Genomic DNA, 14,553 nt, shown 5'->3' on the forward strand with positions numbered 1-14,553 from the left:
CATTGAAAAGGTTTTACCAAGGATGTGTAGGCTTATGTACTAGTAGGAAGAGAGGAAAGTGATTGGTTCCCAGTGAATGTTGTTTTGTGGCAGGGGTGTGTGATGTCTCTGTGGTTGTTTAATTTGTTTATGGATGGGGCTGTTAGGGAGGTGAATGCAGGAGTTTTGGAGAAAGGGTCAAGTATGCAGTCTGTAGTGGATGAGAGGGCTTGGGAAGTGAGTCAGTTGTTGTTTGCTGATGATACAGCACTGATGGCTGATTCAGGTGAGAAACTGCAGAAGTTGGTGACTGAGTTTGGTAAAGTGTGTGAAAGAAGAAGGCTGAGAGTAAATGTAAATAAGAGCAAGGTTATTAGGTTCAGTAGGGTTGAGTGACAGGTTAATTGGGAGGTAAGTTTGAATGGAGAAAAACTGGGGGAAGTAAAGTGTTTTAGGTATCTGGGAATGGATTTAGCAGTGGATGGGACCATGGAAGTGTAAGTGAGTCACAGGATGGGGGAGGGGGCAAAGGTGTTGGGAGCAATGAAGAATGTTTGGAAGGTGAGAACATTATCTCGGAGAGCAAAAATGGGTATGTTTGAGGGAATTGTGGTTCCAAAAATGTTATATGGTTGCGAGGCATGGGCTATAGATAGGGTTGTGCGGAGGAGGGTGGATGTGTTGGAAATGAAATGTTTGAGGATGTGGTGTGATGTGGTTTGATCGAGTAAGTAATGAAAGGTTAAGAGATATGTGTGGTAACAAAAAGAGTGTGGTAGAGAGAGCAGAAGAGGGTGTATTGAAATGGTTTGGTCACATGGAGAGAATGAGTGAGGAAAGATTGACCAAGAGGATATATGTGTCAGAGGTAGAGGGAACGAGAAGTGGGAGACCAAATTGGAGGTGGAAGGATAGAGTGAAAAAGATTTTTAGCAATTGGGGCCTGAATATGCAAGAGGGTGAAAGGCGTGCAAGGAATTGAGTGAATTGGAACGATGTGGTATACCGGGGTCGACGTGCTGTCAGTGGATTGAACCAGGGCATGTGAAGTCTCTGGGTAAACCATGGAAAGTTTTGTGGGCCCTGGATTTGGAAAGGGAGCTGCGGTTTCGGTGCATTGCACATAACAGTTAGAGAATGATTATGAACGAATGCGGCCTTTGTTGTGTTTTCCTAGTGCTATCTCACTTGCACAGGGGGGAGGGGGGTGATATTTCATGTGTGGAGGGGTGGCGACGGGAATGGATGAAGGCAGCATGTATGAATATGTGCATGTGAATATATGTATATGTCTGCGTATGTATATGTTGAAATGTGTGTGTGTGTGTGTGTGTGTGGGCGCTTATGTTTATACATGTGTATGTGGGTGGGTTGGGCCATTCTTTCTTCTTTCCTTGCACTACCTCACTAATGTGGGAGACAGCGACTAAGTATAATAAAAGAAAAAGTTGATTAAGTACTTATCTATATGCAACTGAAATTACCAGTTCTTATAGCCATGAATGATAATAATATGGTAGGACATAAGATGCACAACATATCCTCTAGTCCTATAGTGGGTTCTTCGCGTGTACAATATCCCCAGCCTTTGAGAAGCAGATTGTGTGATATTGATTATGTTGGGTTTCTAGGATGGAGTGGGGATATGGTTATACCCAGTATGTGTATTTTGATGGAGGGATGAATTAAGGTGTTTTGAATATGAACAGATGGAGATGACATTCAAAAAGAGATTCATTTTATTTGTATATTATACTTAATCGCTGTTTCCTGTGTCAGTGAGGTAGCACCAAGAAATGGATGAAGAATGACCCATCCACTCATATACACATATGTATACATAAATGCCAATACACGCACATATACATACATATACATATCAACATCTACATACATATGCTTATCAACATATACATACATAGCCCTACACATACACAGACATATACATATATACACATAGATATTCGTACTTGCTTGCCTTTATCCTTTCCTGTCGCTACCCCACCACACAGGAAATAGCATTGCTTCCCCCTACTTCAGCGAGTTAGTGCCAGGAAAACAGACAAAAAAGGCCACATTCATTCACACTCAATCTCTAGCTGTCATGGTTTACCTCATGCCATGGTTAAGTCCATTGACAGCATGTTGACCCCAGTATACCACATCATTCCAATTTACTCTATTCCTTGCATGCCTCTCACCCTCCTGTATGTTCAAGCCTTGATCAATCAAAATCTTTTTCACTCCATCCTTTCACCTCCAGTTTAGTCTCCTGCTTCTCCTTCTTCCCTTCAACTCTGACACATATATCCTCTTTGTCAGTCTTTCCTCACTTATTCTCTCCATATGTCCAAACCATTTCAACACACCCTCTTCTGCTCTCTCAACCATACTCTTTTTATTACCACACATCTCTCTTACCCTTTCGTTACTTACTCTATCAAACCATCTCACACCACATATTGTCCTTAAGCATTTCATTTCCAACTTATCCACCCTCCTCCACACAACTCTATAGCCCATGCCTCACAACCATATAACATTGTTGTAACTACTATTCCTTCAAACATACCCATTTTTGCCCTGCGAGATAATGTTCTCTCCCACACATTCTTCATTGCTCCCAGAACCTTTGCCCCCTCCCCCACCCTGTGACTCACTTCTGCTCCCATTGTCCCATCCACTGCTAAGTCAACTCCCAGATATCTAAAACACTTCACTTCCTCCAATTTTTCTCCATTCAAACTTACATCCCAATTAACTTGTATTTTAGAACTTGAATTTCAGTAGCTTAGTGCTTCCTTGTTCTGAGATGTTGCAAGAGAGGAGGTATATTTAGTGTGAGAAAGAGATTGAGATATGGTGTGAAGATGGCATGGATAGTGAGATGAATTGTGTAGAGTGGATTGCTGATTTCTCTGCAGAATGTAAAAGCATTCTTTTTCTTTCATGGTTTACTACAGTGACTTTTGTATGTTAATGAAAAGTACTTGAAGATATATGATCTTTTTAGGTTGCTCCCTATGCATCAGTCATCATCAATGGAATTTACTGGGCTGTTAATTCTCCAAAGCTTCTCACCATCCCAGATGCCAAGTACCTCCTCCAACCAGTATACACACCTTGGCTACCAACATCGGTATGTTTTATTTACATGTTGAATTGGAGAACATTTTGTTAGATAGAGACATGGATGACAAGGTGACATGCTTGAAATTCATTTAGTTTCTTGTCTTGAAATTCAAAGTATGTTGTAGCCTCCCTGAATACTGTAATGAGAGAAGCATGAATTTACAGTAGACATGAACATGTGCAGATTTTTCCATGTTCTACAAGTTCTTTTCAGGCTTTCAGATGACTGTACTTAGTGATTGGTATTGCAGTGCCTCTGTAAGACAGTTGAAATCATAACAGTGTACTGTGGTTTGCATTAGATGGTAGAAATTGTTGTCTTGGAATGCAATGGTTGAAATTATAGTGTCTGTTACATATGGTACTTTAGTTTCTACAGGTGTCCATCATAATTTAACCATCTGTACTTGATGATTGATATTTTGCATCTCAAAATGGTAATTGGATTTGAAGCGCTTATTCTTAGGGATTTGTTTAAGTTAGGGTGCTTGTGCTGTAATTCAGACTGGAATGCACTCTAACATTACATAACTAGAGTGACCATGCCATAATCCTGTAGATTGAGTTATGTTATGAAAGAAGTAATTGAGTACTTTCTTCATTAAAGGTTCAAGATACTCGTAATTCAGACTGAAGAGATTAGCTTTTTACTCACAGGGATGACTTCCCATTAATGTATTATAAAAGACCTATCCCTAGTAGGAGTGTTACTGTTGAAAGACTGGCTTTATAAATCAGTTTTCAGTAATTTTACCTTATTAGTACTGTAAAAGCTACCAGCTACTTCATAAGTCTCTTGTATGTATTTAAAGAGGAAAGATTAGATTTTGGCCGATTTTGATCATTCAACAAACACATAAGAAAACCTTAGAATCATTAAGGGCTCTTTGCTTACTGTTTCACTTTGGGAAAGAAGTGTTGGTTTCTTGTTACTTTTCCCACATCATTTCAGCATCTTCACTGGTTGCATTAGTTCAGTGAACATACATTAACCATTAACCTAAATTTCTCTTTGCTGAGTCTGTGAATGGCCAGTAAGTTTTGATGCTTGCCTGTCTGTGTTGGGAGATGGTGGGAATGGGGTATGACAACAATGACAAATAAGTAGTGTCTGAGAGGGATGAGAGGCTTAGATAGTAGGTGGTGGTGAGCCATGTCAGTTAGAATCAGGTCAAGAGGGTTTTGACCATGTATGGGAAAGTGAACACTCTGAGATAGATGGACTTGTTCTTGGAGGATGGTTGCATCTGTCTCATTGAAATCCCTGCATACTGCAAGCTTAGAACAAGGGTATCATGTCCTGAGTGTGTTAGATGTGTAGGTAAAGTGTTGTTTAAGTTCCCCCCTTGTGGGGGAGCTTAACCCATAACACCTCCATCTGAGCTGGACTTATGTCTTTGTAACAAAAGAGTGCCACACCTCCTCACTTTGATTTATGAGGATGGAAGAAGAGAATGCAGTTATTTGGTACAAATCTCAGGAGCATTCTGCCAGGCTTCTGTCACTGCTAGGACCTGGCTGTGAACTGACTTGGTGGTGATGGCTAGTTTTTTCATTTTGTTGGACAGGGAGGTGACATTCAATTGCAACAGGGTCAGGAGGTTGTACTACATCCTTGGAGCTTCAGAATGTTTGAAGTGTTTAATTTCAGCAGCTCCTGCTGGTTAGCATCATCATCTCATGGTATTTAATGTTTCAGTTGCTTTCCCAGGATTATGCATCTGCTTACCTCTGACATGAAATATATTTAGCACTCTTAATCATTCACAGACACTGGTGTCAGGATAACTGTTGCACATCGTCATATGATAAAACTCTGTGCTGGTGAAGGTTAGTGTCACAGTGGTCTTTACATGACTGTGGCCCTGAGACTGTGACCATAGGCAGTGTGGGAAACAGTATCACTGAGTCACTATTCACTGTTATTGCTTCTTTAGGTGTGATGACCAAACCTGAGAAGCAAATACTCTAGATTTGGCCTTTTGTAGGATATGAAAGCTGGCTAGATATTTCCTAATCCATATACTTGAAAATTATTCTGATATTTGTTAACAGACAGTTTGTCTTCTTGAAATGTGACCCTAGCAAAAGGGACAATATACATTTTTATACAACATTTGTTCACTTAAGAGCTTTTGATTTTGCCTATTTTTCTTTTAGGGCCATTGTTCTCCTTTGTGTTTTGATCCTAGAGTTTCAGATGCACTATTCGTTTGTGTTTTATACTTAGTGAATCCTGTAGTGTGGTGTCACCTCACCTCAGACAGAAATGCTGTAACTTCAAAGTAACACCAACATTATTCAGGACAAGGTGTTATTCATCATCTGCATAATAGTGAAAAAAATATCCAAAATTACTAAATCAAGGGCTACCTATCATTTGCAATGGCACTAGATGCCTCCTGTACAGGCCTTTCTCCTTCTTGTGTCATCCTGCTAAAATCAACGGGTCACATATTTCTTTACATTCTTTATGGTATTCTTCATTTTTGTCCCAAATTGATACATAATTGTTCCTCCTAATAGCTTAGGTCATCTAATAATCCACACATTCTCCATGGTTTCACTATGTATGCATGACCTGCAGGTTGATGGCCATGTATTTGTAATGGTGGTTGTAGGGGGTACTGAGGAGAGCAGAATTTTCATAAAACTTTCCAGGCAATGGAAGAAACTTTATAAGCTAATAATGGAATATTAGTTCAACTGGATACCTACATATAGGGGAAAAAGTTGAAATACTGTTTATGTCATCTGCCATTTCTTAAGAGAACATTTAATAAAGTCATCCACCTTATAAGTGGTAAATTAGTTTCTCATGCCTTCATTCTTAACTTGCTCTCTAATTGTAATAATACTGTGAGGGTTGCTTTTATCTACTGCTGCCTTTTGTAACCTTTGTTAACATAAGATGAATGAGTTTTCATCCTGTACTTATATTTTTACACTTAAGTGCCATACTCACTTCAGCAAGATAGCATTAGGAACATATAAAGAATGGCTTCACATGCTCACATCTTATCTCTAGCTGTCATGTATAATGAACTGGCACCAGAGACTTCTGCAGCCAAGCCCCACAGAACACTTCATGATTTATCTTTACTATTTCTTATGCCTTTGTTCAGCCCACTGACATCATGTAACCTCCTATATACCACATCACTCTATTTCATTCTATCTGTATATGCCACTCATCCCACCTCTTCTGGCCATGTTACCCCAAAACCTCCTTCACTGAGCCCTTTCATTTTCTGTAATGCCTTTTTTTCCCTTCCTCTCTCCACTCTGACAAATAGACCCACTTCTTTAGTATTTTGGTACTCATCCTGAACTATTTCAGCACATCCTGCTTATCCCTGTCAATCAGACTGTACTTAACACACACCATTCTCTTATACAGTCTTCCTTACACAGTCAACCTGTCTCACACCACATATTCTCCTCAGGCATTCCATTTCCAACAGATTTGACCCTTTTCCATTTTTCATAGGCCAAAGATTTGAATCCATGGAACTCTGTTGGGACCACTATAAATTTTCAATGCATTATTTTTTCTCACATTTTTTTTTTATATATAATGCTTAAAGATAGAAGAGCTCCAGTATGAATTGATGGTTGGTGATAGGCATTGCTGACAAATGTCCTCAAAAGAAGTCTTTTTAGATAAAATTGAAAAAGATTGAAAAAAATTTAGAAAGGAAGAGTACTATTTCATGGAGTCGCAGTATTTTGCAGCTAATTCTTCTCTCCTGAATATTTTAAGGATTAAAACACACAACTGTGATGGTTCTTTGATTAACATATTAGTTTAGTAGCTCAATATCAGTCTCTCTCCTTCTATTAGCCCAAGATTCAAGCACTGAGAGATGAATCCTATGGTATGGAACAAGATTCAAAAATACTAAGGCGAAAGAACTCTGCAGTTCACCAGAATAGGGTAGGATGTACTTTTGAACTTGCACTGAGCCTTGCAAAAGCACACAGTCTGCTGCTTTGTGGTTCATAGCTTTATGCAGGGATGAGAATATCCCAGTCATCTGTGGTTTCTTGCAGTTTTGACCAAACCATGATCCATAGATATCTCCATGATGACAGAAATATGGTAGAAAGAAAAGGAAGGACAAAAGTTTTGGGAGTGTGCAACAGAAACCTGCTTTTTCATGTTTCCTTGTTCTCATCCCTGTTTAATGCACTTAGAAATTTGCTTTTTATCTCTTTATTTTTGCAATGTAGAAAAATCTTTCATATTTTGTCCACTCTTTTAGCATTTACCAGATGTTGGATGCAGTATTATGTAATTAGCATAATTAGCATCTCTGTATTTTGCCCCTGTTTAGCAGGGTCATTGTGTGAGCAAAAGTGAGTCCACATACTCAGTGTAGTAAAAGCCTAGACCCCTTCCTGGGGAAAGTATACCTCCTTCTATCAGTATGACTGGTGCTTGCTGAGAGATCATGCTATACTCACATTACAATCTCCTGCTTGTATAGAAGATCCCTAATCCAATTTGCCTCCAAAATCCTTTCACCACTTTATACAGTTAGTAAATTTTCTATTCCCTTAATTTGAGTTCACTTGGAGTGTTTTCACTGCATAGTAGAATCAGATTTATGAACCTAAAGGAAAGGTTCTGATCTGGTCGTCTCTTACTCTTCTCTCTTCCGTGTTAGGAAGATTTAATGACTGCAACCCAGCTCCCTTATTTCTGGCACCATCTTCGTTGCTATCCTTTGGACTTTCTCTGTTAGTTCTTCATGCTTTTTTTTTTTTTTTAGGATTAGTGACCTGACTTGAGAAGCATAATTTAGTTTTGGCCTTAAGTATGATGTGAATGATTCTTTATCCTTATACTTGAATGCTTTTCTAATATTTGCCAGCAAACAGTATATTACTTTTAGTATTCTCTTAATATGGGACTCTGGTGACAGTTTAGTGACAAAGTTGACTTCTAAGTCTCTCTTACATGTCTGTTTTTGCAGCTCATTTCCTCTGCGATAATATTCATATTGAGGCATTCTTTCACTGTGTTCTGTACTCATCACTTTACATTTATTTGGGCTGAATTATATCAGCCATGTATCACACCAACTTTTGAGTCTGCCTCTGTCCCTTTGTATTCTATTGCAATCCACCTTGCTTTTCACTTTTCTCTTGACCTTTGTGTCACTTGATATCATGTACAGGCAGTAGTCCATTTTGGGCTAGTCATTCACTTAGATCAATGAGTAATGCTCTCTGAACAGAATCCAGCTACACTCCACAGGTGACCTCCACCCATTTTGAGAAGGCTCCTCTGACATGCATCCTTTGTTCTTTTCCACTTTAAGGGGGTGTGTGGTGGAAGGTAGGCTGAATGCAAAAGGAATAACAGTGTAAAAAAAAAGAAGTGGTAGTAAATACAATCTGATTGTGAGGGCCAACCAGGATGTGCTGAAATTATTTGAACATAAAGAGAGGATAAGTTCAGAAAGATAGGCTGGGTATCTGTGTCTTAGAAATGGAGGAAGCAAAGGAAAGAGGAGACAGAGAAGATGGTGGAAGGAGTGAAGGAGGTTTAGGGATATCTGGGCCTGAACATTGAGGAGTGCAAGAGTTGTGTATGAGTTTGGATGAATTAGATCAGTTTAGTATGATGGGGTGACATGCTTTAAATCGACTGAATTAAGGAATGTTAAGTGGTCAAAGTAAACAAAAGAGTAGTCTGTGAGGCTTAACTGTGAATGTTGGCTCTGGTTGTAGTACATTATGCATGATAGCTAGAGAGTGCCATTGTTCAGTTGTTCCTGATGTTACCTTGCAAAGTTTATTGAGGCAGTTGAGAACCTACTGAAGGGAATTTTGAAGAAAAATTGCAAGAGAAGTATGATTTACCATTTTACTTTGTCAAGTATAATTGCATGTTTTAAGCCAAAGATGATTAGTAAGGCTCGGGAGCTGGGTAAGACTTCCTTTTCCATCTGTTTTCACTTATGTTTTTCTGAATATATAAATAATCATTAGTTCATGCTTTAGATTAGGACCTACCAAAGAGTCAGGAAAAATGAATGAAAAATATGGTTAACCACATCATTCTATCAATTATAAGTTGAATTATTTGAACCGAAGGTGATGATTAATGTTCAGGATCTAGTTAAGACTTCCATCTCCTTCAGCTATCATATATATATTTCAAAATACTCAGATAATTATTGAACTAATAAGTAAGAATCTGTTGAAGACTATTGTGTGGAAAAAATACATGAAGGATATTATTTACCATATCATCTTATTGAGTGAATGTTGATTGTTTTGAATCAAAGATGATCATTGACATTTTGGAGCTACTTAAAACTTGCATATCTACTTATTTTCTCATAGAATTTTTAGAATATAGTAATTTGATCCTTGGGGATAGGGGAGAAAGAATACTTCCTATGCATTCCCCGCATGTCGTAGAAGGCAACTAAAGGGGACGGGAGCGATGGGCTGGAAACCCTCCCCTCCTTGTATTTTAACTTTCTTAAAGGGGAAACAGAAGAAGGAGTAATGCAGGGAGTGCTCATCCTCCTTGAAGGCTCAGATTAGGGTGTCTAAATGTGTGTGGATGTAACCAAGATTATAAAAAAGGAGAGAGAGGTAGTATGTTTGAGGAAAGGAACCTGGATGTTTTGGCTCTTGAGTGAAACGAAGCTCAAGGGTAAAGGGAAAGAGTGGTTTGGGAATGTCCTGGGAGTAAAGTCAGGGGTTGGTGAGAGGGCAAGAACAAAGGAAGGAGTAGCAATACTCCTGATGCAGGAGTGGTGGGAGTATGTGATAGAGTGTAAGAAAGTAAACTCTAGATTGATATGGATAAAACTGAAATTGAATGGAAAGAGATGGGTGATTATTGGTGCCTATGCACCTGGTCATAAGAAAGATCATGAGAGGCAAGTGTTTTGGGAGCAGCTGAGTGAGTTTGTTAGCGGCTATGATGCATGAGACTGGGTTATAGTGATGGATGATCTGAATGCAAAGGTGTGTAATGTGGCAGTTGAGGGTATAATTGATGTACATGGGATGTTCAGTGTTGTAAATGGAAATGGTGAAGAGCTTGTAGATTTGTGTGCTGAAAAAGGACTGGTGATCTGGAATACCTGGTTCAAAAAGAGAGATATACATTAGTATACATATATGAGTGGGAGAGATGGCCAGAAAGCGTTATTGGATTACGTGTTAATTGATGGGCGTGTGAAAGAGAGACTTTTGGATGTGACTGTGCTGAGATGGGGCAACTGGAGGGATGTCTGATCATTACCTTGTGGAGGTGAAGGAGAAGAATTGTAGAGGTTATCAGAAAAGAAGAGAGAATGTAGGAGTAAAGAGAGTGGTGAGAGTAAGTGAGCTTGGAAAGGAGGAAGTACCAGGAGAGATTGAGCGCAGAATGGAAAAAGGTAAGAGCAAATGATGTAAGGGGAGTGGGGGAGGAATGGGATGTATTTAGGGAAGCAGTGATGGCTTGTGCAAAAGATGCCTGTCGCATGAGAAAGTTGGGAGGTGGGCAGATTAGAAAGGGTAGTGAGTGGTGGGATGAAGAAGTAAGATCGTTAGTGAAAGAGAAGAGAGAGGCATTTGGACAATTTTTGCAGGGAAATAGTGCAAATGACTGGGAGATGTATAACAGAAAGAGGCAGAAGGTCAAGATAAAAGTGCAAGAGGTGAAAATGAGGGCAAATGAAAGTTGGGGTGAGAGATTATCTTTGAATGTTAGGGAGAATAAAAAGATGTTTTGGAAGGAAGTAAATAAAGTGCGTAAGACAAGAGAACAAATGGGAACATCAGTGAAGAGGGCTAATGGGGAGGTAATAGCAAGTAGTGGTGAAGTGAGTAGGAGATGGAGTGAGTATTTTGAAGGCTTGTTGAATGTGTTTGATGATAGAATGGCAGATATATTGTGTTTTGGTCGAGGTGATGTGTGAAGGTAGTGAAAGCTTTGTGGAAGATGAAAGCCAGCAAGGTGGCAGGTTTAGATGGTATTGCTGTGGAATTTATTAGAAAAGGGGGTGACTGAGTTGTTGACTGGTTGGTGAGAATATTCATTGTATGTGTGGTTCATGGTGAAGTGCCTGAGGATTGGCAGAATGCATGCATAGTGCCATTGTATAAAGGCAAAGGGGATAAAGGTGAATGTTCAAATTACAGAGGTATAAGTTTGTTGAGTATTCCTGGGAAATTATATGGGAGGGTATTGATTGAGAGGGTGAAGGTGTGTACAGAGCATCAGATTGGAGAAGAGCAGTGTGGTTTCAGAAGTGGTAGAGGATGTGTGGATCAGGTGTTTGCCTTCAAGAATGTATGCGAGAAATGCTTGGAAAAACATATGGATTTGTATGTAGCATTTATGGATCTGGAGAAGGCACATGAAAGAGTTGATAAAGATGTCCTGTGTAAGGTAGTAAGAGTATATGGTGTGGGAGGTAAGTTGTTAGAAGCAGTGAAAAGTTTTTTCGAGGATGTAAGGCATGTGTACAAGTAGGAAGAGAGAAAAGTGATTAGTTCCCAATGAATGTTAGTTTGCGGCAGGGGTGCATGATGTCTCCATGGTTGTTTAATATGTTTATGGATGGGGTTGTTAGTGAGGTGAATGCAAGAGTTTTGGAGAGAGGGGCAAGTATGCAGTCTGTTGTGGATAAGAGGGCTTGGGAAGTGTGGGAAATGAGTCATTTGTTGTTTGCTGATGATACAGCGCTGATGGCTGATTCGGGTGACAAACTGCAGAAGCTGGTGACTGAGTTTGGTAAAGTGTGTGAAAGAAGAAAGCTGAGAGTGAATGTGAATAAGAGCAAGGTTATTAGGTTCAGTAGGGTTGAGGGACAAGTCAATTGGGAGGTAAGTTTGAATGGAGAAAAACTGGAGGAAGTGAAGTGTTTTAGATATCTGGGAGTGGATTTAGCAGCGGATGGAACCATGGAAGCGGAAGTGAGTTGGGGGGGGAGGGGGCAGAGGTTCTGGGAGCTTTGAAGAATGTGTGGAAGGCAGGAACATTATCTCAGAAAGCAAAAATGGGTATGTTTGAAGGAATAGTGGTTCCAACAATGTTATATAGTTGCGAGGCATGGGCTATAGATAGGGTTGTGCGGAGGAGGGTGGATGTGTTGGAAATGAGATGTTTGAGGACATCCACATCCAGGCCCCACAGAACTTTCCATGGTTTACCCCAGACACTTCACAGGCCCTGGTTCAGTCCATTGACAGCACGTCGACCCCGGTATACCACATCGTTCCAGTTCACTCTATTCCTTGCACGCCTTTCACCCTCCTGCATGTTCAGGCCCCGATCACTCAAAATCTTTTTCACTCCATCTTTTCACCTCCAATTTGGTCTCCCACTTCTCCTCGTTCCCTCCACCTCTGACACATATATCCTCTTGGTCAATCTTTCCTCACTCATTCTCTCCATGTGACCAAACCATTTCAAAACACCCTCTTCTGCTCTCTCAACCACACTCTTTATATTACCACATATCTCTCTTACCCTTACATTACTTACTCGATTAAACCGCCTCACACCACATATTGTCCTTAAACATCTCATTTCCAGCACATCCACCCTCCTCCACACAACTCAATCCATAGCCCACACTCGCAACCATACAACATTGTTGGAACCACTATTCCTTCAAACATACCCAAGGTAAATACAAGGTAAATACAAGTAGAAATAAAGTAATGGTATTTGAAGCGACTCAGAATGAAAGTATAGATTTTGCACAGTCATACAGAGGGAGAAGAAGGTGTACCAAAATGTGTTATAGATGTGGGGGAAGAAAGGCGAAGGGATGACAGAAATTAAGTGGGAACTATCTTGGATAAGTTTGGTGATATGGGAGGAGAGATAAGGGAGAGTGCAGTACAAGGAAGAAAAGTCATTAGGTATGTTAAAAGAATGAAGTTGGGTAAAGTTTTAAGTGTGAAAGTAAGGAAAGGATTAACGGACAGCATAGTCCTCCCAAACCTGACCTATGCAGTCAAGAATCCAGTCTATGGAAACAAACTATTTGATAGGAGCATATGATAACTGGATGAAATGAAGAAAGAAATGAGGGGGCATATGAGAGCTTTTGTATGGCAGGGAATGAGTTGTTGAGTTATAGAGTGGTTGATACTTGATACTTGAAGGTGGTTTTGGGCTTGTGAAAAGAATGCAAGATAGGGAGTTTACAAGGAGAGTGTATGATCATAAGATTAGATGGGTTGGTGTGAGAGGAAGACTACCTGTGACATATAAATAGAGTGGAAGATTATTGGAGGGAGAGAAATGGCAGAAGACTGCATGGAATGGTGTATGTGAGGGATGCATGTAGGGACTGGGATAAGTGGAGACTATTGCCAAGTCCACCCAGTTGATGGGATTTCTTCGATGGAACGGTCATCAGAGGGATAGATTAGATAGGTAGATAGACAAGTAAGAACCTACTGATGAGAAGTGTAGAATTATTGAATGAAAATTTAAAAATTTCTGTATCATTCTCTAGTTATATGTTAAATGTCTTGAACCAAGACTCCTTTAAGGCTTGCACTTGACCCACTGTTAGTCATAGGTCAAGTGTATGACTGTAGTGCTTGGTACACATAACAATAGGAATAGGCAACTGCAGCTTGGGAATATAGAATGCTGAGATCTTTCATCAAGTAGATTATTTCATAAAGTAGATTTTTAGTTGGGAGATAATACATTACTTAATTCTATTAGCTGGTTCAATAAAATCTTGTGAAAGTGTTGCTAAATAATGACTTCATAGCTCAGTAAGGACTGTTTATCACAGACACTGCAACTGGTACTGATTTGTCATTGTTTCTAGTTATAGGGTGAGAATGGAGCAAGGGATAGTCCAGCAGTTGTCATTTATTATTGTGATGAAAAAGAAATCCAACACTTGGGAACCAGAAACTCTTGATAAAGCTTGTGTCCAAAAATGTGATGAAATAGTACAGATTTACTGTCTTTCTTGTTGAATAACAGGGACTATGTTAGATTCAGGTATATAGCTAGATGCAGTTAATTACATATTGTCTCTAATTTGTACATGCACCAGAACTTTTTTAAACCTGACTCAATTGAACTGCTAACAAGCAGATTTATGTGATGTTTAGGTTCATATTGCAAGTCACACAATCAGGGGTAGGGTTTCCCTTACACTTTATATTGCTATTTTGTTTGTGTATGAGAAACTTCAGTATAGATTTTATGAGTGTTACCTTATGTATGCACTGAACTTAGAAAGTAGTATAGTATCACAGAGGTGGCATTATCTTTTTACATTAGTGCCTGATTATGCTTTTAGTCTTACACCTGATGTTAGTTATGTAAAACAGAGCAAAGTTTACTTGTAGTTTGTAGTATTTCTTTGAAAAGGTAAGTTTTCCTTTTTAAATATCCAAGGAAATTCAATTGATTTTGAAGTAGTTTAATGAGTCACTCAGATT

General features: G+C 39.4%; 1 protein-coding gene across 2 annotated transcripts in view; it reads left to right on the top strand.

Annotated features, from left to right (window-relative positions):
* Positions 1 to 14,553, top strand: part of LKRSDH (lysine ketoglutarate reductase/saccharopine dehydrogenase) — a 180,461-nt gene that overhangs the window by 88,470 nt on the left and 77,438 nt on the right. Inside the window, exons 8-9 of one of the 2 annotated variants that reach the window (XM_071693242.1) lie at positions 2,993 to 3,118; positions 6,956 to 7,048. In XM_071693242.1, coding sequence (XP_071549343.1) covers positions 2,993 to 3,118; positions 6,956 to 7,048 — 219 coding nt within the window. The remainder of the gene's footprint in view (positions 1 to 2,992; positions 3,119 to 6,955; positions 7,049 to 14,553) is intronic. The other variant, XM_071693243.1, reaches the window with a different exon arrangement.

This window comes from Panulirus ornatus, chromosome 55 (assembly GCF_036320965.1).
Source record: "Panulirus ornatus isolate Po-2019 chromosome 55, ASM3632096v1, whole genome shotgun sequence".
Lineage (NCBI taxonomy): Eukaryota > Metazoa > Arthropoda > Malacostraca > Decapoda > Palinuridae > Panulirus > Panulirus ornatus.